This window comes from Hylobates moloch, unplaced genomic scaffold, assembly GCF_009828535.3.
Source record: "Hylobates moloch isolate HMO894 unplaced genomic scaffold, HMol_V3 SCAFFOLD_166, whole genome shotgun sequence".
NCBI classification, from domain to species: Eukaryota; Metazoa; Chordata; class Mammalia; order Primates; family Hylobatidae; genus Hylobates; species Hylobates moloch.
The window spans coordinates 28,262-52,510 of record NW_026652441.1 but is presented as its reverse complement, the minus strand read 5'-3'; the positions used below and the strand labels follow the sequence as shown (position 1 = coordinate 52,510).

At 56.7% G+C, this 24,249-nt stretch overlaps 1 protein-coding gene and 1 pseudogene across 1 annotated transcript; one reads left to right on the top strand and one right to left on the bottom strand.

The window, feature by feature from the left end:
* Window positions 1–639: 639 nt before the first annotated feature.
* LOC131382604 (lymphocyte-specific protein 1-like) lies at window positions 640–13,422 on the bottom strand (the record flags this gene model as incomplete). The annotated part of the gene is given in 11 exon segments (XM_058434976.1): window positions 640–717; window positions 1,088–1,222; window positions 3,374–3,455; window positions 3,631–3,674; window positions 3,930–4,022; window positions 4,392–4,533; window positions 6,306–6,346; window positions 6,348–6,471; window positions 7,504–7,628; window positions 13,274–13,373; window positions 13,412–13,422. Coding segments are annotated over 11 exon segments (975 nt in total), but the record flags the coding sequence as incomplete, so codon positions are not given.
* Window positions 13,423–21,044: 7,622 nt separating this feature from the next.
* Window positions 21,045–21,883, top strand: LOC131382603 (tyrosine-protein phosphatase non-receptor type 23-like; annotated as a pseudogene).
* Window positions 21,884–24,249: the final 2,366 nt, after the last annotated feature.

Genomic DNA, 24,249 nt, shown 5'->3' with positions numbered 1-24,249 from the left:
ACAATTTTGTGATTTTTCATGTAATTATCCTTTATATCTTACTTAGCAAGTTCTCTATTAGACATAATATGTGTCTACTGAATGAAATTTAATTTACAGATACCTTTGAACGTTTATTAAATTTAAATTATATTTGTACTTGTAAGAAATATTTAAACAATGCTTTATTTTTCTAAAATAAAAGAAAACCAATAGCACAAACCTTCCTTTTCTAAGTGTGTCAAGTTGTTTTCTTTTTTTTATTTGTTTGTTTGTTTTTTGAGACTGAGTCTCCCTCTGTTGCCAGGCTGGAGTGCAATGTGCGAGCTCAGCTCACTGCAACCTCCAGCTTGCTGGTTCAAGTGATTCTCCTGCCTCAGCCTCCCGAGTAGCTGGAATTACAGGCATGTGCCCCTACACTCGGCTAATTTTTTTTTTTTGTATTTTTAGTATAGACGGGGTTTCACCATGTTGGCCAGGATGGTCTCGATCTCCTGACCTCATGATCCACCCGCCTCCGCCTCGGCCTCCCAAAGTGCTGGGATTACATGTGTGAGCCACTGTGCCTGGCCTATTTTAACTGTTTTATGTCCTCTGTTTTTGTGTGACAATGAAATGAGTTAGTATTTCCTGCCTGCACCAACCACATTTAGGCTCTACCTTAATTGTTGATGAGGTCTTGGAGCCTCCCTTCTGCTCCCAGAGGCTTTTCTTGGTCATGTCTCCAGCCACAATATCCTGGGGGCAGCAGAAGGGTATGTCACAAGGGCAGACCCCTGGATCTCGGGGAGTAGAAGCCCTGGGCACTTCTCTCATGCCTTGCCTTACCTGGCCAGGGGGCCTGGGATCTGCCTACCAAAACTTTTTCTGTGCGATCCCAGTGGAAGAGGCAGGGGAAGGAATAAAGGTGCCATCCACCTCCACTCGGACAACACAGCCTTCTACACCAGCAAGGGTGAACCCAACCCTACAGCAATACCTCAGGGTTCCGTCTGTCCACATTCATCCTGGACAGTCCCACACTTGTCTTAACAAGGAAACCTGGCCTGCTACTAAACTCCCAGGTGCTGGCTCTGCAGCCCAGCCTTGCCCCTGAAGGGGACCTTACCTTGCAGGATGGAGTCTTGGCCGCAGACTGAGCCTGTACCTCACCAGTCTCCCACCGACTCTTGGTACTGGCCACGGCCATGCTGGGCAGCTCTATGGAGGCCTGGTGGGCTAGCTTGGGGGTCCGGCCAGCGGTCTGGAGAGGAGGAAAAGCATCAGGGTTACCTTAGTGGACAGCCACCATGGTCACATCAGAGGGTCACACTGGGCAACCCTCTGCTTTGTGTTTGTGTTTTCCCTGGGAGCGCTTTCCCAATGAAGCCCTATAGTGGGGATCCCTGGAAAGATGTGCCTTCCTCCATTCGATGCAATTGTGAGACACCTCCCTGTCCTGAAGAGCATCAAGGAGATGAGATGATGGCACACAGGACAGATGTGGGTCTGCCGCCATGCTGCTCATGGGGTAGGGCTGGGGGACCATGGGATGGATGGAGGGACATTGAATGGATGGACGGACGTGGTTAAATTGCAGAGTATTGGTTAGATGGAGGAGCATTGATTAGATGGAGGAGTATTGGTTTTATAGAAAGGTGTTGATGAAGGAATATTGATTGGATGGAGGAGTACTGATTACATGAGGGAGTATCTGTTAGATGGAGGGGCATTGATTGAATGGAGTAGTATTGGTTGGATAGAGCCATATTGGTTCAATGAAGGGGCACTGATTGCATGCAATGACATTGATTGGCAAAGGAGTATTGGTTGGATGGAAGGGCACTGGTAGGACGGAAAGGTACTGACTGGATGGAGGAGCAGTGAATGAATGAAGGAGTATTGATTGGATGGGGAAGTATTGCTTGGATGGAGGAATATTGATAGGATACAGGAGCATTGATAGGATGGAGGAGTGATTGTTGGATGGAGAGGCATTAATTGGATGGAGGAATATTGGTTTGATAGAAGTTTGTTGGTTGGATAGAGGAACATTGACTGCATGGAGGAGTACTGGTTGGATGGAGGAGTATTGGTTGGTTGAAGGGGGATTAATTGAAATCAGAAGTATTGGTTGAATAGAAGGGCACTGATTGGGCGAAGGAGTAATGTATGGATGGAGGGGCATTAATTGAACAGAAGAGCACTGATTGGACGGAGGAATACCGGTAAGATAGAGGAGTGCTTCTTGGATAAGTGAGTACTGGGTGGATGGAGGGGTACTGGGTGGATGGAGGGGCACTGATTTAGTAGAGGAGTATAGGTTGGATAGAAGGATACTGGTTAGATGGAGATGTCCTGATTAGATAAAGAAGTATTGGTTGAATAGAAGGGCACTGATTGGAAGCAGAGGCATTGATTGGGTGAAACTATTTTGGTTGGATGGAGGGAAATTGATAGGATAGAAGGCCACTGATTGGATGCAAGGCATTATTGGATGGAGGGGCATTGACTGGATGAAGTTATTTGGTTGGCTGGAGAGGAATTGACTGAATGGAGGAGCACTGAATGAATAGGGGTATTGACTGGATGAAGGTGTATTGGTTGGATTGAAGGGAGTTGGTGGATGAAGGAATATTGGTTGGATGCAGGGACACCGACTGGATGGAGGAGCATTGGATGATTGGATGGAGAGGTACTGATTGAATGGAGGGGCTGGCATGTGGGATTGGCATTGTTTACATGGTGAGCCATTAATTGGATAGACGAGTATTGGTTGGATGGAGGGTATTGGTCAGATGGAGAAGCATTGATGGATGGAGGAGAATTGATTGGATGGGAGGGACATTGGATGGAGGGGCATTGATTGGATGGAGAGGCACTGATTGGATGGAGTAGTATTGGATGGATGGAAGAATCTTGATCGGATGGAGGGGTATTGATTGGATTAAGGAGTACTGGTTGGATAAAGGGGCATTGATTGACTGGAGGAATATTGGCTGGATAGAGGAGCACTGATAGGATGAAAGAGCATTGATTGGATGGTGGAGTATTGTTCCGATGGGGGCACTGATTGAATGGAGGAACACTGAATAATTGGAGGAGTATTGGTTGCAGGAGTATTGGTTGTATAAAGGAACATTAAATGGATGCAGGAGCATTGATAGGATGGGAGATTATTGGTTGGATGGAGTAGCATTGATTGAAAGGAGGGGCATTGATTACATGGAGGGACATTGATTAGATGGAGGGGCATTGATTGGGTAGAGGGGCACTGACTGGATGGAGAAGCATTGGTTGGATAGGGTGTAGGTTGAATAAGGCGGCATTGATTGGATGGAAGGGCGTTGGTTGGATTAAGGAATGGTGCCAGGATGCAGGAGGGACCTGACAGCAGAGGGGAGCCAGGTCATACCTCGATGGCCTGGGTGTATTGTTCCAGCCAGTGGTCAATCTTGGAGATGGGCAAGTCTGGCTGGGATTTCTTCACACTGTTACTGGAGGGTAGAAGATGTGTCAGGCCCCATGTCTCCCACAAGGCTTCTCCCAACCTGCCCAAGCCTTTCCCAGAGCCCCCTCGGTCTCCCGATCTTTACCCTGTGACTCCCTTCAACCCCCTCTTGGGGAAACCTAAGATCTGAGCACAGAAAGCAGACAGACAGACAGACAGACCTCTTCTCTATGGAGCGGTTTAGGAACTCGGTCCTGTCGATGAGCTGCAGAGGGTGGAGAGAGACACAGGCCTGCAGCAGCTAAGGTAAAGCCCACCCTCCATCTCCCCAGCTACTCCATCCACTAATCCAACCTCCAACCCTTATATCACGGGGGTTTGCTGAGTGCCGGGCAATGGGGGGATAGCAGACAAAAGCCAGGCCTGGGCCTGGTCTTCCTGTGACTGGCATGTGGGATTGGCCTTTTGGGTATGAGTCCAGGAGAGGGGAGAAGATGGCAGGATTTGCAGCTTGACCTACTTTGATGGGAGGGCTCAGGGGAAGCGAGCTCTGTTCGATGGTCCCCTCCAAGACCAAGGGGCTGGGTGTCCTGGGCTGCTGATATTTCTGGTGCTAGAAAAAAAAAAAACAGACATCCCAGGTGACCCCTGCTTGTACCCCTCCTGCCCTGCCCAGCACCTGTGGGAAAAAATGCTGTTCCTCCCTGAGCCCCAGGTTCTCTGTGGCCCTGACATGCTCGTTTTGGAGCTAGTGGGGAGGGACCAAGGAGTCTGGGGAAATGACTTCGGATCTTGCAAAAGGATCACTGAGCCTCGCCCTCTCTGAGAATGTGGGCCCAGAAGGGGCTGCAAGGTCTAGGGGTGTGGGGTGCTGACCCACTCTGGCCTAGACCCACAGGGCCCACAGAGTGGTGCAGACAGCAAAGGCTGGCTCATCCCTGGGGTGGGGGTACACCCAGACCCTCTGAGGTGAAGCCATCACCTCCTCCTGTTCCTCCTCAGCCCCTGCGGCCCCCAGGTTGTCCTGGACAGTGTCCTCTGGGTCTGGCCCCTCCTTGCTCAGACTCAACTCCTCCAGGTGGACTTCGTCACTGTCCTCCTTTTCGCAGGCATGCAGGCTGGGCCTGTGGGTGGAATGGGAGGCAAAGCCGTTCTAGGGCCGTTGGATTGCTTGGTTGACCCCTTCCTTTTTCCAAGCCTCAGTTTCCCCATCTGTAAAATGAAGGTAGTCAGGCTACTTGAGTGCCAAGGGTTCTGAGACCCAAGCCCGTTGGGAAACAAGGTCCAGTGGCCTCAGAGCCAGCACAGTCTGCTTGGGCCCCTGTGTCAGGGCCTGAGGCCCTTGGGGAACTGCCCGGTCCCCGCTAGGCAGGGCTCTACAGACTGAGGGCCCCCCAGGCACTGAGGCTGGGTTCAACCCCCCAGCTTACTGGCTGGGCCTCAGCTTGGCAGCTGCTCGCCACTCAGTTGATCTGGCGGGGTCCCTGCGGGGCCGGGCTGCTGGGGCCACCACTCCTGTTCTGCTCCCTGTGGGGGCCCTTGGGTGTTTGGGGGACTGGAGGCTGGGTCATTTGGAGGGCTAGGCAGGGGTAAGGGCCAGGTCACTGCGGAGCAGGGCCAAGGGGCTGCCGGCTGTGGGGGAGGGGAGGCCAGCCAGCTGGCAGCTTCCAGAGGCTCTGCATTTGAGCAGGACTGAACCTGGAGAAGATGGGAAATTCTCGAATTTTCCATGATTTCAGGCCCCTGGGTATGCGTGCCAGCCAAGACCCAGACCCACCCGCCCAAGGTGGGCAGGGGTCTGAGCCAGCAGCAGCCACACAGAGGGGCCATTCAGGAGCAGGTCTGTGCAGCCACGCAGGTGCAGGGGGTGGGATGGCAGCCACAGAGCTGGGCTCCACGGAAGAGTCAAAGCGCCCCCTGCTGGTGGGAGCAGCCTTGCCTGCCTAGGCCTGAGGCCAGGGAGAAGGGAGCTGCCCAATCTCAGAAAAGCAGGGCCGCTGACTCCTAAGCGCATAGGGGGAGACTGAGGCCTGGGGAGGTGGGCGGTGGGCACTGCGCCAGGCCAGGACCAGTGGCTCTTGGGGAGTGGGAGCCTGGTTGGAGGAGGACAAGGGAGTGTCGCTCAGCAACACTGGTCCCTAGAGCTCCAGGCTGGTTTAGGGCCTCAGAGGGGCCAGGAAGAACCCTGACCAGGGAGAACTGTCAGCCAAGCCATGAACTCTGGTCCCACTCAAGGCAAGGGGGTCCTGAGCAGGGCTGGGGTCCCAGATGGCCCGGGCCCTGCAGGGCAGGTGGGGTCAGCCCCATCATGGCCGCAGATGACAGAGTGGCAAGGAGCCTGAGCAGGGGTAGTGAGGTGGGGCTTGGGAGCAGCCCCTGTCAGGCCTGTTGGGGTTGAGACAGGCACACACATCCCCACATCTGGAAAGTGCGTCCTCCCAGCCGACTCTCCGGCGTGCACATCTGGAAATACCTGCTCCCCTCTGTGGGAATGGAGATCTGCCAGCCCCGAGGGAGGAAGGGGCGGCGGCAGGCTCTCAGCCTCCATTACAGAAGCGGCCACAGCTGTGTGCTGATGTGGCAGCACCCGGCCTGGCCTCACAGCTGCCTGGATGAGGCCCAGGGGCCCTGGGGAGCCCCAGAATGAGGTTTCCTCGCGGCCCCTCGCCGGCCACCATGCTGTCTCGCCCTCTTCCTCCCTTCCCTCCTTTCTCCCCCTTTCCTGGCCATGGGGGCATTTCAAGGGCTGCTTGGAAAGGGGAGGTGGGGTGGCTGCTCAGCACTGGTCGAGGGCCTGAAGGGAGCTCTGCTGTGCCCCAATCCACTCAGCGCCTGCCCTCGAGGTCCAGAGGGAGCCCCGCTCTGCCCAGCGCCCGCCCTCGAGGCCCTCACTCACCTGTCCTCTTGCTCCCCCTCGGGAGTCCTGCACCGGGGGGGGCTCTCCGCTGTCCGAGGTGCCCTTCGCCCCCTCGTGCTGCTGCCACTGCTCTGGCCTCTGGGACCAGTTGCCAAAGCCCTCGTCCTCATCCAGTTCAGGGGCCTCTGAGGGCTTCAGGCTGAGGCTGAGGGTAGCAGCAGGGGGCTTAGGACTGGGCGGCTGCTGCCTCCTCTGCCCAGGGCCCACACTCACCTCACAGCGCCCGCTCAGGCCCTGGACTCCAAGTGTGGGAGACCCTGTCTGCCACAGAGTTGGCTCTGGGCTGTGTCTCCTGTGGTCAGAATCCCTGAGGGCAGGGCTGTGCCTCCCCTGTCGGTTCTGGGGCAGCCTGAGAACTGTGCTTCCTCCATCAGTCCAGGATTCCTTGAGGCTCAGCAGGGCTATGCCTCCTCCATCAGTCTGGGGCTACCTGAGGGAAGGGCTGTGCCTCCTCCATCACTCTGGGACTCGCTAGGGCAGGGCTGGGCCTCCCCCGTCAGCCTGTGGCTCCCTAAGAGCAGGGCTGTGCTTCTCCCATCATCCTGGGGCTCCCCAAGGGCTGCCCTGGTCCCCACATGAGGACCTCCTAAGCCCCGACTTCTCAGGCCTCCTATGTGGCAGGGGGAGCCTTGGGATAGCTGGGGCCCTTGGTGGGGGTGGCCAAGGGCCTGACTATGGTGACCGCTGAACCACACTCTGCCCAAGGCTGCTGACTTGGAGAAAATGGAACAAAAGAGGCCAGGAGGAAGGGAAGCATTATTGGAAAAACAGCCCAGCCCAGCCGCAGAGGCCTCCTGGGCCCAAGGAGGAAGCAAGCCAGCCTAGCCGCCAAGTTGGACGTGCCTCTGTGAGTCACTGGTGGGGGAGTCTGGTGGGGGGCTCGGGCCAGGCTGCGTGGCTGGGTTCAGAGGCGGTCCGAGCAAGGGCCAGGGCATGGGCACAGAGCCTGGGTCAGCACCCAGGAGGCAGCCAGGTATTGGCAGACCCTCATCCAGGGCTGTGGCCACCCTCACCCCAGGAGCACTCACCCACTCCCGCGGATGCTCCTGGGGGCCCTTCCTTGCTCTCATCCTGCACTGAAACCCCCAAGCCCAGGCCCTTGACCTCCCCCTCTGCCCAGGCCCCAGGGTACACGAATAGGGGCTAGAGCCCAGGCATGCAGTAGGGGGCTGCTCACAGCATCTCCTGCTCCGACCTCTCGGGGACAAGGCCACCTCCGTCCTCGTCCTGGGCCGGAAGCTGCCTGTCTCTCTCATGCTGGCATTGCTCGCAGACAGCCTCCACGCTCCAGGAGCAGTGGGCCTGGTGGGGGACACAGAGGGAGTCACGCCACAGCCGACACAGGTGCTGTTTTGCACCCATTCTGCCCATCTACACAGGCCTTTCTGGGGCCACACGGTGCAGGCAGCCCTGTCCACGAAGGCAATCCCAGGCTGGCCCTCAGGCCTCACCTTGTCCATCTTTAAACAGAGGCTGCCCACATGGTCATGAGGTGCCCTCTGGCCCAGGAGAGGGTCCTGGAGCCCTGTGAGGATCTGGGCACACCTGTGCCCTGTGGGGATGAAGGTGGGACTCCAAGGCCCATTCAAGCCTGAAGAAACTCAAGGACAGGACAAAAGACCCTCTGTCCCCCTCTCCCAGCCTGCCTCTCTCTCTAAGTAGAACCAGGACCTAGACCCAGGTGACCCTGGAGGGCCCAGGAAGAAGATACTGGAGTCCAGGGAGACTGGCCCCAGCGCACCACCAGGCGGCACCTCCACACCACCTGCGGGTGCTCCCTCCTGCACCCCAAAGGCAGGGCGTGTTGGGGAAAGGGGACCCCGCATGAGGTCCAAGGCTGAGGAAAGGAGGGCCTGAGCATGTCCAGGCAGGACACCTCCTTTCCCACCACCAGCCCCGCTCACAGAAGCCCTGCAGACCCATGGGCTCCTGCCTGGGCCTAACCCCATAGCTGGGGGCACCTTACAGGGTCAGCTCACCCAACCCCACCCCATCCTTATTTCAGAGCCCTCTGCGGAGTCTCTCTGAGCTGTTTCTTTTGTTTCAGACGGAGTTTCGCTCGTTGTCCGGGCTGGAGTGCAATAGTGTGATCTCGGCTCACGGCAACCTTCGCCTCCTGGGTTCAAGCGATTCTCCTACCTCAGCCTCCTGAGTAGCTGGGATTACAGGCATGCACCACCATGCCCGGCTAATTTTGTATTTTTTAGTAGAGACAGGGTTTCTCCATGTTGGTCAGGCTGATCCCAAACTCCCGACCTCAGGTGATCCACCCGCCTCGGCCTCCCAAAGTGCTAGGATTACAGGGATGAGCCACCACACCCAGCCGATTGAGCCATTTCAAAAATGGGGAAACTGAGGTAAGGGAGTGCTTCTGCTCTCAGAGCCTGAAACCATGGCTTCTTGGGGTCCCACACGCCCCCCTCGGGGAGAGAGGTAGACGCAGGCTGGCCTGGACCTGGGCATCAGAGCCCCGGCCCAGCAGCTCTCAGATGGTCCAGGTCCTGCAGACACCGCTGACTCAGCTGTCACAGCCCTGCCTCCCATCACCCTCCTAGAGCCTGAGGGGAGGTCCAGGGTCTCTATGCTCCTACAGGGCTTATTATCCCAGACCCAGGGAGGGAGCCCAGGCCAGAACAGGGAGCAGGGCTGGGGTCTCCCTGCTGGGGTCTCAGTTCTTCCCGGCCAGTGGCCACTGCCTGACCCTGCAGCCTGATCCCCACTGGGCCCCAGTCCCCTGGCCAGACAGCCCTGCCAGCGTGTGATCTAATCTCTCCTAGGTCTCCCCTAAGCCTCTCAGACAAAAGCCAGGCCCTTCCACAGGCCCGATTTCAAGGCCCACTCCCCACACCGAAGCCACAAGGGACTCCAGCCACTCACACCCAGCTGCCTGTGCACCCCGCCCCCCGCATCCAACTGCCTGTCCTGCTCCTCAGAAGTGCCTTCAACTCCAGGCCCCTGAGGAACCCACTTAATTCCCCACACCTGGCTCCCATCATCTGGGCAGATGAGGCCCAGCTTCCCGCTTCTGCCGGCCTCCGCGTGGCTGGGGGCTGCTGGGCCTCGTTCCACCTGGGGAAGCAGAGCCTGGAGTGCAGGGGCCCTCGTGCTCACTCACGCCCCCACTCACACCCCAGCCCCTCCAAGCGGAGGGCAGCGCAGAGCTAGGGCAGAGTGTTGAGGAGGTGGAGGGGTTCCATGGAGGAGAAGCCTGGCCATGTTGCTCCCCGTGTTCCCATGTCCCAGCCCCTCCATGTGAGCAAGGTCTCAGCTGAGGTGTGTGTTCCTGGGCCTGGGGCATGAGATGGAGCCCAAGCTCCTCCTTGGACCTGGGCTTCCGATGGGTCCAGGGCCCTCACTCCAGCTCCACAGACCCCCTCCACCAAGCCATAGGGGAGGCAAGGCTTGGAAGCACACATTGGTGCAGAGACCCCAGAAGCTCGTGTGCACACGTTTCCTCAGGTCCACCCCTAAGGGCAACGAGTCCAGGCCCCAACAGCCCCATAAAGGCCCTCGCTCTGCTCACAGCTCATGCCCAACACATGGAGTGCGGCTGGGCGCGGGACTCCCTAGGCCTGGGGCACACGCAGGTGTGCACCCAATTCACACACGTTCTCCACGAGCCCATGCTCCAGCCACACAGGCACACATGCCCGCACCCCATGCACACACAAGTATGAACGTGCTCACAAACGGGAACCCTAGACATCCACGTGCGTGTGCAGACAGGCTTGGGAACAAGGGGACCACGTCCCCCTCCAGGGATCCCTTCAGGGTGCTGCAGCCTCACTTTAGTGAGGCAAACATTGACTGCTTGCCTTGCCATTGCCCTGACAATGGCGGTGTCGGCCCTGGCACAAGGCCCAGGTATGTACTCTGGGAACATCATCTCTGCAGAGCTGGGCCCCTGGAGGATCACTCTGACTGAGCTCTCCCTGGCTAGGGGCCTGTGGGAGAGAGTGGGGGTGCAGAGTAAGCATCTCCTGGTGTCTCCCCTAAAACCCAGCGCTGGAGAGAAGCCCCGCTGGCCCCTGGCCTCTGACCCAGCAGAGCTGAGGACGTGGAGGCCTCTGGGCCCCTTCTCCGTCTCCTGCCTTTCCCCTACCCCAGGATATGAGTCATGCGGGCCCCCTCCCCATGACCTCACCTCCTCACTATTCCACAGCTGGGCTCCGTTCTGGGAACTGAAAGGGGGGCAGCTCTCCTGGGGTGGGGTGGGGGCCTCTGGCCTGGGAAAGGCGCCCCCCATGGCCAGCGCCCCAGGCCCCTTGGCATGCACTGTGGAGCTGTCAGGACTCTGGGATGGCTGACCCCACCCGTGGCCCTGGCTCAACCCAGTGCAGCTGGAAGGGATTTGGTGTTCCTGCGCAAATGCAATTAGGCGATTTCCTGTGTCTGTTCTGGCTCCGAAGCCCAAGGTTCAGCCCAAGGGGCCAGGCAGTGGGGGGGCTCCATCCACCTCCCACCCCAGCACACCCCCGCACCCTCACAGTCCCAGGCTCCACTTCGGGGCCTGGCCCTCAGCCAGGGACACCAGTATGCACAGAACCCTGACGGATGCCTCGTTCTGAGTGGAGCTTCCCAAGCTCAGGTTTGTTCCTGTCGGCCTCGTCCACTGCCAACCACCCCCGACTCGGGACACTGGCCCTTCTCCTTCCTCCACAGACCCCCCCACCTCTGCCTCCCAGTCCCCACTGAGGGCCTGACAACGCCCATCCTCGGCCCAGCACTCCCAGCTACCCACCGCCGTCCTCCCCCTGCCTGGAAGTGCAGACACTTCCAGAATGGGTGTCCGGCTCGGTCCCCGTCCCGACTCTGCCCCCTGAAGGCAGCTCCTGTGGCTGCCCCACCCAGCTGTCCTGAGCCCAGAGGTTGGCTGGAGAGGGTCAGTCCTCTCTGGGGTCCTGGGGAGTGAGGAGGCTCAGGTGAAGAGCAAGGGATGCAGGATGTCGAGGGGAGGGGGAGCTTCTCCTCCAGGCCTGACCACAGGTCTCCTGGACACCACAGGTTGCTGGCAGGAGGCCTGGGGAGTTGGGCTGGGCCTTCCACTAGGGTGGTTTGGGACTCCCTGCACAGCACTGAAGTCTCTGGTCCCCTCATGAGCCCAGCCTCCCCTGGGGTCATAGACTTGACCCCTCAAGTCACTGCAGAGCCCAAGAGTGGAGAGACAGCGCACTGTGTGCTGGGAAAAGGTGCCCACAGGGGCCCTTCGTGGCTGAGGCTTCCAGAGGGTAGTGGGACAGCAACCCTGCTCCCCATCAGCCACCTACCACAGCGTTCATGATACAGCTTCGGAGTGTGGGTCGGGGTCTATCTGGGAAGCCAGGGCAAAGGCGGTGGCAGCTGGCAGCACCCATACCCACAGCTGGGGCACTGCTCACATGAGCCCCCATCAGCAGGCCCCTTGGTTGTGCCCACACGCAGGGGTCCTGCCCCAGGGAGGGGGTAGTCCAGGGAGGGGCTCAAGGGTGTGGCACAGGCCAGCTGTCACTCCTCCCTGGAGAGGCAGCTGGGGATGCAGCTGGGAGGGGAGCCAGGAGCAGAGACAGCCTGGGACCAGCAGGTGGGTGACAGGTGGGGCAGCGGGAGGGGAACGCGCCGTCCACCTGGGGCTGGGGTGTAGAGACGGAAACCTGCCCCACAATGCCTGGTGCTGGCCCAGCCTCCCCCCGGGGCCTCTAGCACCTTCCCAGTTGTGTCTGCACCCTCCTGGACATGGCGGGGGAGGATGGGGGTCAACCCCTTTCCTTGTAGTCCCTCGCCAGTGGGCGAGAGAGATGCCCCAGTGAGCAGGACCCTAGCCTCTCTGCCTGGGGAGGCCAGGTGATGAGCCACCCAGAGCAGGAGGAGGCCTTGAACTTGGGTCTGAAAGAAGAGCAGGGGTTTGCTGGGCCGGGTGCAGGCAAGAGCTAATGCAAGAAGGCAGAGAGCAGGAGCGCTCAGAGGGAGTGGCTCTGTGCAGCCGGAGCCAGATGGGTGAACCTCACTTAGGAGGAAGCACTGGGACCCTCTCTGCTCATGCTGGGTCCCCTGCCTCCCGCTAGGATCCCCACACCCAGGTCCTTCTGGGCCTCTGCCGCTCAGATCAGGTCTGGAAGGCTCCCTGGAGGAGGCGGCGCCTGGACTTGTACATCAGCCTGCAGAGCGGGCTTCCCTCACAACCCTGGGAAGACAGAACTCCTCAGCGGGTTGATGTGGGGGAGGGTGAAGCCTCCCTCCAAGGCACCAGCCCAGTGCTGGGGGCGACACAGAGAGCCAGAAGCTGGCGGGGACCGGAGGCTCTGCCCCCCAAGGGCTTTACATGCCGAAGCACCCCTGGCCGAGCTGGGACCCAGGGTCAGCCCAGGCAGGCCGTGAGAAAGGAGACTGTGGGCCCCACCCCATCACACAGGGAGGAGGTGCTGTGTCCGCTGGGGGGGCAGCTGCCCCTCTCTGGGCCCTTTGGGAGGGAAGAGGCTTGGTGAGGTAGAAAGCCCAGCCCCAGCCAGCAGCGTTGCCTTCTCAGAGTGGCAGCCCTTTGTAACCCGGGGGGTCCCTGCAGGGCCTCTCCTTGTTTTCTCACCATGGGGCAGCATTTGGGGGCCTCTTGAGGGACCCCCTAGATGCTTCTACTCAGAGCCCCCAAAGCCAAGAAGCCTCCACTCCTCTGTCTGCAGCCTCCCCTGCCGGTTCTCACTACCCAGGGTTCAGTGGCCTGGGGGCTGACGGAGGGGGTCGCCTCTGCCAAGGCCCCTCCCAGCGCCTCCCTGGCTCATCCAGCCCAGCTCCTTCCCACGCTGGCTCAGGCAAAGTGCTCTGGTCACCAGGAGCCCTTCCTGACCAGCCCCGGCCCCTTCTTGCCTTCGCCCCACCTGGCCTCCCCTGGAGCCTGGCCTGGGTGCTGGGCCTGCTGGGTCCAGAGCCCACCCCGCCCTGAACAACCCCGAGCCTCAGCCACCCTCAGTTCTTACCCTTTCACAGCTGGGGAGTGGAGCCTGGGCCTGAGGCCTCCTGTGCGCCTTTCTGCGTCGGCGCTGTGGGCCTCTCTGCGCCTGCGCCGGTGCTGTGTGCCTTTGCGAGGGCGGAGCTGCATTCTCCTCAGCACACACCCGGAGAGCATCGCCAGGGCGGAGCTCAGTTCTCCTCTGCACAGACTTCGGAGATAAAGCGAAGGCGGAGCAGTGTTCTCCTCAGCACAAACCCGGGTGGGCCGGGGGCACCGTGAGGGCGGAGCTGCATTCTGCCCAGCACAGACCTTGGGGCACTGCCTCGCTTTGGGACAACTCGGGGCCGCATCGACGGTGAATAAAATTCTTCCTGTTTGCAGCCCTGTTTGCGGTTGGTGGCAGCGATGGACACTGCAGCCAGCCAGAGCGTATAAAGGCGTCGGGGTAAGTGCGCTATCCAGGCCGCACTGCGGGTGGCCTGGGTTGGGTTGGGGGCCCTATCTCAGGCGTCACTGCCCGCCTTGGTTGGCTGGTTGGGCGTGCTATCTGGGGCTGTGCTGCCTGCACGAGGGGGGGGCGGTTTGGGGGCCCAAACCGGGGCTGCACTGCCCTTGGCGGGGAGCCAGTTGGGGGCACTATCCCAGACTATGTTGCTGGCAACAGTGAGGTGGGCTAAGTGTGCTATCCGGGGCTGCACTGCGTGGCTGTTGAGGGGGTGGCAGTTTTGGGTTGAGGGCGCTATGGGGTGCTGCAATGCCCATGGTGTGGGGAGGCGGGGCGGTTTGGGTGTGTTGGGTGTGCTATTGTGGAGGGGGGCGACACTGCTGGTGGTAGGGGGCTGGGTGGGTTGGGGGCCATATCAGGGGCTGCGCTAATTGCTTTAGCTAGGATTTCTGGTACTATGTTAAACAACAGTGGTCACAGTGGGCATCCTTATCATGTTCCAGATCTTAGAGGAAAAGCTTTCCATTTTTCCCCATTCCATATGATCCTAGCTGTGGGTGTCTTTCCTGAAGTTTTTATTGCGTTTCGGTATGTTTCTTCTGTACCTGTTTCTTTGAGGATTTATAGCATGGAGGGATGTTGAATTTCATCAAATGCTTTTTCAATTTCAGTTGACATGATCATACCGTTTTTGTCGTTTATTTGGTTGATATGATGTATCACATTGCATGTTGAGTGACCCTTGCATCCCAGGGATACATCCCACTTGATCATAATGAATTATCTTTTTAATGTATTACTGAATTTGATTCACTGGTATTTTGTTGAGGATTTTTGCATCAATATTAGAGATACTGGCCTGTAGTTTCCTTCTTTGATGGCTTTGTCTGATTTTGGTATCACAGTAATAATGGTCTCATAGAATAAGTTTGGAAGTATTCCCTCCTGTTTTTCAAAATAGTTTGAGTAGGATTCGTGCTAGGTCTTTAAATTGTTTGGTGTGAAGCCATCAGCAGTGAAGACATCAGTTCCTGGGCTTTTCTTTACTGGGAGACTTTTTCTGACGGCTTCAATCTCATTACTTGTTACCAATCTGTTCTGGTCTTGGATGTTTTCATTGTTCAGCCTAAGTAGGTTGTATGCATCTAGGAATTTGCCAATTTCTACTAGGCTTTCCAATTTATTGGCATATAATAGCCAGTTATGATCCTTTGAATTTCTGAAGTATTAGTTGTAATGTCTCCTTTTTTTTAATCTGTTGATTTTATTTATTTGAATCTTGTCTCTTTTTTCTTAGTTAGCCTGGTTAAAAGTTTGTCAATTTTGTTTAGCTTTCCAGAAAACCAACTTTTCGTTTAATCTTGTGTGTTTTTTATTTCAATTTTATTTCTGCTACGATCTTATTTATTTTCTTATTTTCGGTTTAGTTTGTTCTTACTTTACTAGTTCTTTAAGATGTATTGTTTATTTGAAGTTTTTCTTTTGTTTGGATGGTAGGCACTTATAGCTATAAATCTCTGCCTTTGTACTGCTTTCTGCGTAAAAAGTTTTGGTATGCTGTGTTTTCATTACCCTTTGTTTCATGAAATTTTTGAATTTCTGCCTTAGTATCTTCATTGACCCACTAGTCATTTATTCAGGAGGGTAGTGTTTAACTTCCATGTGATTGTATTGTTTCCAAAATTACTTTTCTTATTGATACCTAGTTTTATTCCTTTGTAGTCAAAGAAGATGGCCACGGAGACAGCAGTGTGGTCAGAGTGGTAGGAGCCAGCCATCAGCGAGAGCTGCTCCATGCCTGGCTGCTGGGTGCTAGAGCCTGCAGCCCACTGGCTCGTCTCACTGTGATTGGTGGTGGCGGTGACAAAGACTGAAGCACGACCAGAGTGGTAGGACAGGGGCTATCCAGGGCTGCACCTTTCGCAGTGTGGGGTGGGTTGGGGGCACTATCCAGGGTGTCCTTGCCTGCATTAGGGGTACTGGTTGGTAGCACTGTACAGGGCTGCACTGCCCATGGCAGGGAGGGTGGGTTTATGGGCGCTTTCTGGGGCTGCAATGCCCATGGAGGAGGGCAGGTTAGGGCACTATCCAGTATACGCTACTGGCGGCATTGGAGGATGGAGGTAGGGGGCGCTATTGAGGGCAGGACTAGCCGTGGAGGGGGAGCGAGTTCGATGCTATCAGGGGCTGCACTGCTGGTGGTGGTCAGCAGAGTTGACATCCAAGGAAGGAGTGGTTCTCCTCTCCGTGACTCCACACTCCAGAGGGTGACCGACTCTTGGTCATACTGGAGTGCGGCAAGTGCGCAGCGTTTGCGTGGGAATCCTGAGCATGGCAGAGCCCCCACACCCACCTGTTCCTGGGCCTGTGCACTCTGAGTCTGTGCCTCAGAGGCTGCCAGGCACCCCTGGGGACACCATGGGGAACAGGGCCCTGTGCGTGGAGGCGTCTGGAACAGGAATTGGCACCTGGGTACGGAGGGCTGGCTGGGTCTGAATTTTTCTGCTTCTCCTGCTCCCCGAGGAGTGCAGCCCCAGTGGGCCCAATGTTTCCTGTGGAGTGGGGAGCTGGGTGCTGTGGTGACTCCAGCACCCACCCCAGACCCCAGTTCCCGGCTAGCTTGGGCCAAAAGGAGAGGCTGGATTTTGGAGGGTGGGTGTGAGTGCCTTTGCTGAAACTGGCCCCTTCTACCCAGCGGCCGGCATGACAAGTTGAGGCTCTAACCTTTCCACCCCTCACATCTGCCTCTAGGCTTTTCTGGCTTTTCCCACCCAGCTGCTCCATGCCAGGAGGAGGAGGAGACACCTAGAGCCTGCGACACCACGGCTCGCCTCACTGCGGGTGGGTGGCAGCAATGGAGACTGTAGTGTGCCAGAGCAGTAGGAGAGTGGCCATGCTAGGAAGGCAGGCGGCTGCAGCCAGGGTTGGGGGTCAGGCTTACAGCGATGGACGGGCTGCAGCAGTGGCCAGGTGTAGGAGCCTTCTAGGGAGGGCTGGTGCATTGGCAATGGGCCTGGCCTTGCCTTGCCCCTGCCGTGGATCTGGCCCTGTACTGCCCTGCCTTGCCCTGTACCTGCCCTACTGTTACCTGGACTGTCTCGGCCCTGTCCTGCTCTGGTCCCATCCTGACCCTGTCTTGGCCCTGTGCTACCCTGTCCCTGCCCTGGTCTTGCCTTGGCACTGGTCCTGCCCTGAACCTGCACTGGCCTGGGCTTGGCTCTGGCCCTGGCTCTGGCCCTGCCCCTTGTCCTGACCCTGGTCCTGTCATGGCACTGGCCCTGCCAATGGTCATGGTCCTGCTCCTGTTCTGGCCCTGACCTGGCCTTGGACATATTCTGGCCCTGCTTTGGCCCATCCCTGCCCTGGCCCCACCATGGGCCTGCCTGTTCTGCCCTCTCCTGGCACTGACCTTGCCCTGTCATGGCCCAGTGGTGCCATTGCCCTGCCTTACCCTGTGCTGGTTGTGCCTTGGCCCTGCTTGGTGCTAGCCGCTTCCTGGACCTGCCCTGACCCTGCCTTGGCTTTTGCCCTGCCTTCACTATGGCCTGGCCCTGGCTCTAGCCCTGGTCCTGCCATATCCCTGGCCCTGCCCTTATCCAGGCCCTGCCCCTGCTGCTGCCCAGGCCCTGGCCTGGAACCTGGTCCTGTCAAGGACCTTCCCTGACTCTGCCATGGCCCTGGCCCTGCTCTGCCTTGGTCCTGGCCCTGACCCAGACCCTTTCCTGGCTCTGCCCTGGCCTTTTCCTGGCCCTGAGCTGGCAGTGGTCTGCCCCTGGTCTTGCCATCAGGCTGCCGTGCTGTGCTCTGGATGTGTCATCACCCTGCCCTGGCCCTACTCTGCCTTTGACCCTGCCCTGGCCTTACCTTGGCCCTCACCCTAGTCTTCGCTAGGCCCTGCTCTGGAGCTGGCCCTAGCCCAGACCTGGCCCTAACCCTGGCCCTGGTCTTGGTCCTGCCATAGCCCTGGCCCTGAAGTGGACTTGGAGGTGTCCTGGCCCTGGCGTGACATGGCTCTGCATTGGCCTGTCCCTGCCCTGCCCCTACCAGTGCCTTCCTGCCCTGCCCTGCCCTGACTCATCCCTGGCTCAGCCCTGGCCCAGCCTTGGCCTTGGCATTGCCCCTGGTCCTGCCATATTTCTTTCCCTGTCCCTACCCTGGCCTTGGCCCTGACCCTTACCTTGCTCTGGCTCTGCCCTTGCCCTAACGCAGCCCCTGGCCCTGTCATGGCCCTGGCCCTTCCCTGCTTGAGACCATGCCCTGGTTCTCCCCTGGCCCTGACCCTGAAATGCCTGGCCCTACCCTGGCCTTGCACTGCTCTGGCCCTTGCCCTGACTATGGTCCTGTCACTGGCCTAGCCCCAGACCTGTTGCTGGTCTTACCATGGCCCAGACCCTGCTTTGGCCCTGCCCTGACACTGTCCTGGACCCTGGCTGTGCCAAGATCCTGCACTGTCCTTGCCCTTGTTTTGCTCCTGCCCCAAATCTGGTCCTGCCCAGGCCGTGGCCATGGCCCTGGCCCTGGCCCTGGCCCTGCCCTAGCTGTTCCCAGGCCCTGCCCAGGTCTTGGCACTGGCCTGGCCCTGCCCTGTCTTGGCCCTATGCCTTCCTGGCCCTGCCTTTCCTGCCCTGGCCCTGCCTTGGCCTTAGGCTGGCTTTGACCCTGCCCTGGCCCTACCTTGGCCTTCACCCTAGCCTCACCTGGGCACCGTGTTGGACCTGGCCATAGCACAGACCTGGTTTTGGCCCTGGCCCTGCCATGGCCCTGTCCCAGACCCTAGCCCTGCCAGGTACCTGTCCTGGCCCTGCTCTGGGCCTGGCTTTGTCCCTGGTTCTTAGATGACTCTGGCCCTGCCCCTGCCCTTGCCCTTGCCCTTGCCCTTGCCCTGGCACTGGCCTTGGACATGTCCGTGGTCCTAACCCTGGCCCTGCCCTGGAGCTGCCACTGTCTTTGCCCTGCCCCGGCCCTGGCCCTTCCCCGGCCCCAGCCATAGACCTGCCCTGGTTGGTCGTGCCCTACCTTAACCCTGTGCCTGGGCCTGCTCCACCCTGCCCTGGCCCTGCCCTCCCTTTGACCTTGCCCTGACCCTGCCTTGGCCCTCACACTCGCCCTAGCACAGACCTGGTCCTATCTTTGTCCTTGGCCTGGCATTGACCCCTGCTCCTGACCCTGGTCCTGCCATGGCCCTGGCCCTGCCAATGATCCTGACAGCCCTGGCCCTGGCCCTGTCTTGGCCCTGGCCCTGAACTGGCCCTGCCCTGACCCTGGCCCTGAAGTGGATTTGCAGGTGTCTTGTCCCTGATTTAACCTGGCCCTACCATGGCCCTGTCCCTCCACTGGCTCTGCCCTGGTCTTCTGCTGAACCTGACCTAGACCTTAACCCTGCCCCAGCCTTGTCCTAGACCTGGCCATGGCCCTGCCTCTGCCCTGGACCGGCACTGGCACTGGCATGGACCCTGGACCTGGCCCTTCACTACTTAAGGCCATTTCCTGGCCCAGCCCTGGTCCTGACCCTGTCCTGGCCCTAATTTGGCCTGGCTCTACCCTGGCATGCTATTCTGGCCCTAGCCCTGACCCTGTCCCTGTCCTGGCCCTAGCCCTGTTGCTGTCCTGCCATGGCCCTTGTCCTGATATGGCCCTTTCCTGGTCCTGGCCCTGTCCCAGCCCTTCTCTGGCCCTGGTCTGAACCCTGGCCCTGCAATGGACATGCCTTGGTCCTGCCCAGACCCTGGCTCTGGCCCTACCTTTGCCCTGGCCATACCCTTGCCCTGGCCTGGACCCTGCTCCTGGTCCTTGTCCTGCCCCAGCCATGGCCCTGGCCCTGCCCTGCCTGTGCCCTGTTCTATCCTGGACTGGCCCTGCCATGGCCTGGTCTTGCCATTGCCCTGCTCTAGCCTGCCCTGCTTGTGCCCTAGATCTGCCCCGGCCTTTGCCCCAGTCTTGGTTCTAGCCTTGACTCAGTCCTGGACCTTCCCTGACCTTGCCTCAGCCCTGGCACTACCCTGGCCTTGCCTTGGCATTTGCCCTACTCTCTCTATGGTCTGGCTGTGGTCCTGCCCTGCTCTGCTCTTGTTCTGTTCTGGCACAGCCCTGGTCCTGGCCCTGGCCCTGCCATATCACTGGCTCTGGTCCTGCCCTTATGCAGGCCTGACCCTGCCCCTGCCTTGGCTTTGGCCTGGACCTTGGCCATACAGTGACCCTTCCATGACCCTTTCCTGGCCCTGGCCTGGAACCTGGCCCTGCCAAGGACTCACCCTGGCTCTGTCATAGCCCTGGCCCTTTCCTGGATTTGGATGTGTCCTGTCCCTTATTTGCCCCGGCCCTTCCCTGGCGCTGCCATATCCCTTCTCTGGGGTAGGGCCAGGGTCAGGACCAGACCAGGGCAGAGTCAGGACCAGGGTAGGGCCATGGTAAGGCCTGAAGATGGGAAGGGCCAGGACAGCAGCAGGACCAGGGAAGGGTCAGGGCCAGGGATATGGTAGGACTAGGGGCAGAGCCAGCACTAGGGCTGAGCCAGGGCAGAGCAGGAGAGATTACATTAGGCTATTATGTAAAATTTTTTATTTTAGATTTTTAAGATAACTATAGTAGCAGTAATAATGTCTATACTATGTTGTTTGTAATAGTAATAATACTTGCAGTAAATAATGACTAAATTTTAACCAATACTATCTTTGCTTCCAGTAGTGTTCTATGAGTATAATTTTATCAATATGTAAATATGTGAGGCATTGATTATCACAGTAATCCTATGTGCTAGATACTTAAAGAATCCCCATTTTCCAAATGTAGGAAACAGGCATACAGAAGTTAAATACTTGCCCAGATTACTCCTGTAATCCCAGCACTTTGGGAGGCCAAGGCAGGCAGATGGCTTGAGCTCAGGAGTTTGGAATCAGCCTGGGCTACATCGTAAAACCCCATCTCTACTAAAAATGCACAAAAAGAGCTGATTTAAGTTTCTTGTAGGATTCTGGTTATAAAACACTGGTCAAACACACAGGGCATGGATAGGGCAGGGCCAGGGACAAGGTCAGGCCAGGAAGGGGCCAGGGCCAAGGCAGGGCCAGAGCTGGACTTGGAGGTGTCCTGGCCTGATTTGCCCTGCCCCAACGTTGGCCCAGCCCTGCTCTGGCACTTCCTGTCATGCCGTGTCCCTGGCCTGAGCATTGGCCCTGGCCCTGTCCTGCTTCTGGCCCTGCCCTGGAGTTGACCAGGCACTGCCATGGCCCAGTCCTGCATTGCCCTGCCCTCCTCTGCCCTGGCACTTCCATGGCCCTGCCTGGGCCCTAGCTCTGCCTCGACTCTGGACCCGCCCTGACCCTGCTCAGCCCTGGATCTACTCTGACTCTGCCTTGGTGTTGCCCTCCCATCTCTATGGCCTGGCTCTGGCCCTGCCTTGCACAGGCCATGCTCTGCCCTGAGTGTCCCAGCTTGGGCCCAGCCCTGGTCCTACCATATTCCTGGCCCCAGCCGTACCCTTGTTCTGGCCCTGACCCTGCCGTGGCCCTCTCCTGGCCCTTCCTTGGTCCTGCCCTGCCCTTCCATGCCTGGCCATGCCCTCACCCTGCATTGGTCCTGCACTGGTCCTGCCCTACCCTGGCACTGCCTTGGCCCCGGCCCTGCCTTCTCCCTGGCCTTGCCCTTGCCCTGCCCTGGCCTGAACCCAGGCCTACCGAGTCCATGAAATGGCCCTGGACCTGCCTTGCCATCGTCTGTCCTGGCCCTCTATTGTCCCCACCATGCTCTGGTCCAGCGCTTGCCCTGGTTCTGTTGCTAGTCCTGCCACTGCTATGGCCCTGCCCCATTTTGGGCCATGCCCTGTACTACCCTAGTCCTGCCCTGCCTTCGGCTTGGCCCTACCATGGTCTTCTCCTACACTGGCCTTGCCCTACCCTGGCCTTTTCTACCCTGGCCTTGCCCTTCCCTGGTCCTGCCCTGCCCTGGCCTTGCCCTGCCCTGGCCTTGGCTTTGCCTTGTCCTGGTCCTGGTTCTGCCCTGGCCCTGCCCTTGTTCTGGATCCTCTCTGGTTCTGCCTTCTCCCTGGCCCTGCCCTTGCTCTGGCCCTGTCCCTGGCCCAGACTTGACCCTGGCCCTGGCCCTGACAATCTCCAGGCCCCACACTGGCCATGCTTGGCCCTGGCCCCTCCTTTGGCCTTGCCCTGGCCCTGCATTGGCCCTGTGCTATCTTAGTCCTGCCCTGGCCCTGAACTCGCCCTGGCCCTACCCTCACCCTACACTGGCCCTGCCCTACCCTGGCCTTGCCCTGCCCTGGCCCTGCCTATGGCCTGCCCTGGCTCTGGTTCTGCCCTGGTCTTGCCCTTGCCCTGGACCCTCCCTGGCCATGTTTTTTCCATGGTCCTTCTCTGACCTTGCCCTTGCCCTGTCCCCTTTCTGGTCCTGCCATGTTTCTGGCCCTGCCCTGTCCATGTCCTGGACCTGACTCTGGCCTTGGACCTCCCTGTCCCTGCCCTGCCATACCCTGGACCGTTCCTTGCTCTACACTGACCCTGCCCTGCCTTGGCCCTGTGCTACCCTAGCCCTTGCCTGGCCTTCTGCTGGCCCTGATCCTGCATGGCCCTGGCCCTGCCATGTCCCTGCCCTGGCCCTGGTTCTGCCCTGTTTCTGGCCCTGGCCTTGGTCCTGTCGTGTCCCTGGCTGTGACCCTGCCCCTGGTTTTTCTCTGGCCATGACCCTGCCCCAGTTCTGTCGTATCCCTGGCCCTGTCTCAGTTCTGTCCTAGCCCTGGCCTTTCACAGTACTTTGTGCTTAGTAAGGGCTCCATAGTGTCTGTGAGTTGAATGTTGTGTTGATAGTATCTGCCAAAACAGAAAAAAAAAAAAACAGAAAAAGAAATGATGAGAAGTTGAAGCTTTGTATATAATATGCCTTGAATTGTAAGTGCCTGTTATTAGTTGTATTACATATAGGTCATGGTTTTGTACCCATAACTCCAAACCATTGATACTGTTAAAAGAATATATGAATATAGAAAAGAATGTATAAATGTAAGAATGTATGACCTTTCCTAATTAATTTTTATTTTTAGCTCTATTAGATTTTTCTCAGTGTAACAAATGTTTATTCCTATGTAATTAAGGGCATATTTCCTGTACAGAATATTCATATTACCTAATTGAAAATTACATAATACAAAAATATAATACTATTTTTAGGCCAGGCATGTTGGCTCCTACCTGTAATCCCAACATTTTGAGAGGCCAAGTTTGGAGAATCATTTGAGGCCAGGAGTTGACCAGCCTGGGCAACATAGTGAGACCTTGTCTTTATTAAATAAATAAATAAATAAATAAATAGGTTGGGCACTGTGGCTCATGTCTGTAATCCCAGCATTTTGGGTTGCCAAGGCAGGAGGATTGCTTGAGCCCAGGAGTTTGAGGCCAGCCTGGGCAGCATAGCAAGACTCTATCTCTACAAATAATAAAATATTAACCAGGTGCGGTGGTGCACACCTGAGGTCCCAGCTACCTGGGAGGATAAGGGGGGAGTTTTGCTTGAGGCTGCAGTGAACTGTGAATGCACCACCGCATTCCAGCCTAGGCCACAGAACAGGACCTTGTCTATAAATAAAGAAATAAGTAAAAATATAAATGAAAATAAGTAAAAAGAAATATAAGTAAATATAAATGTAAATACATATAAATATAAAAATGAATGCATGAAAACAAACAATTTTTAAATTTAACATCACTGAGGGCATCCTATCCATTTCATTTCATGATTCCATTACATCATTTCACTTAGATGAAATGATAAGATGACTTGAGATGAGATGAAATGACGAAATGATGAAATAAGATGAGATGAAATGATGAGATGAAATTCTGAGATGAAATGATGAGTAGAAATGATGAGATGAAATGATGAGACAAAATGACAAAATTGAAAAGAAACTGAAAGGAGATGAGATGAAATGAGATGAAATGATGAGATCATGGATGAAATGATGAGATGAAATGAGAAGAAATGAGATGAAATTAAATGAAATAATGAAATGATATGAAATAATGAAATTGAAATGCGATGAGATGACATGAAATAATGAGATAAAATGATGAGATGAAATGAGATGAACGATGAGATGAAATGATGAAATGAAATGAGATGATAAGATGAAATGATGAGATGAAATGAGATGAAAAATGATGAGATGAAAAATGAGATGAAATGAGATGAAATGAAATAATGAAATGAGATGAAATTAAATGAAATAATGAAAGGAAATTATGAAATGTAATGATGAAATTGAAATGAAATTGAAATGAGATGAGATGAGATGCAATGAGATGAAATGATGAAATGAGATGAAATGATGAGATGAAATGAGATGATGAGATGAGATGAAATGATGAGATGAAATGATGAGATGAAATGAAATGAGATGAAATGAACTGAGATGTCATGAAATGAGATGAAATGAAATGACATAATGAAATGAAATAATGAAATGAGATGAAATGAAATAATGAAATGGAAATGAAATGGAAATGATGAGATGAGAAGAAATGATGAGATGAAATGATGAAATGAGATGAAAT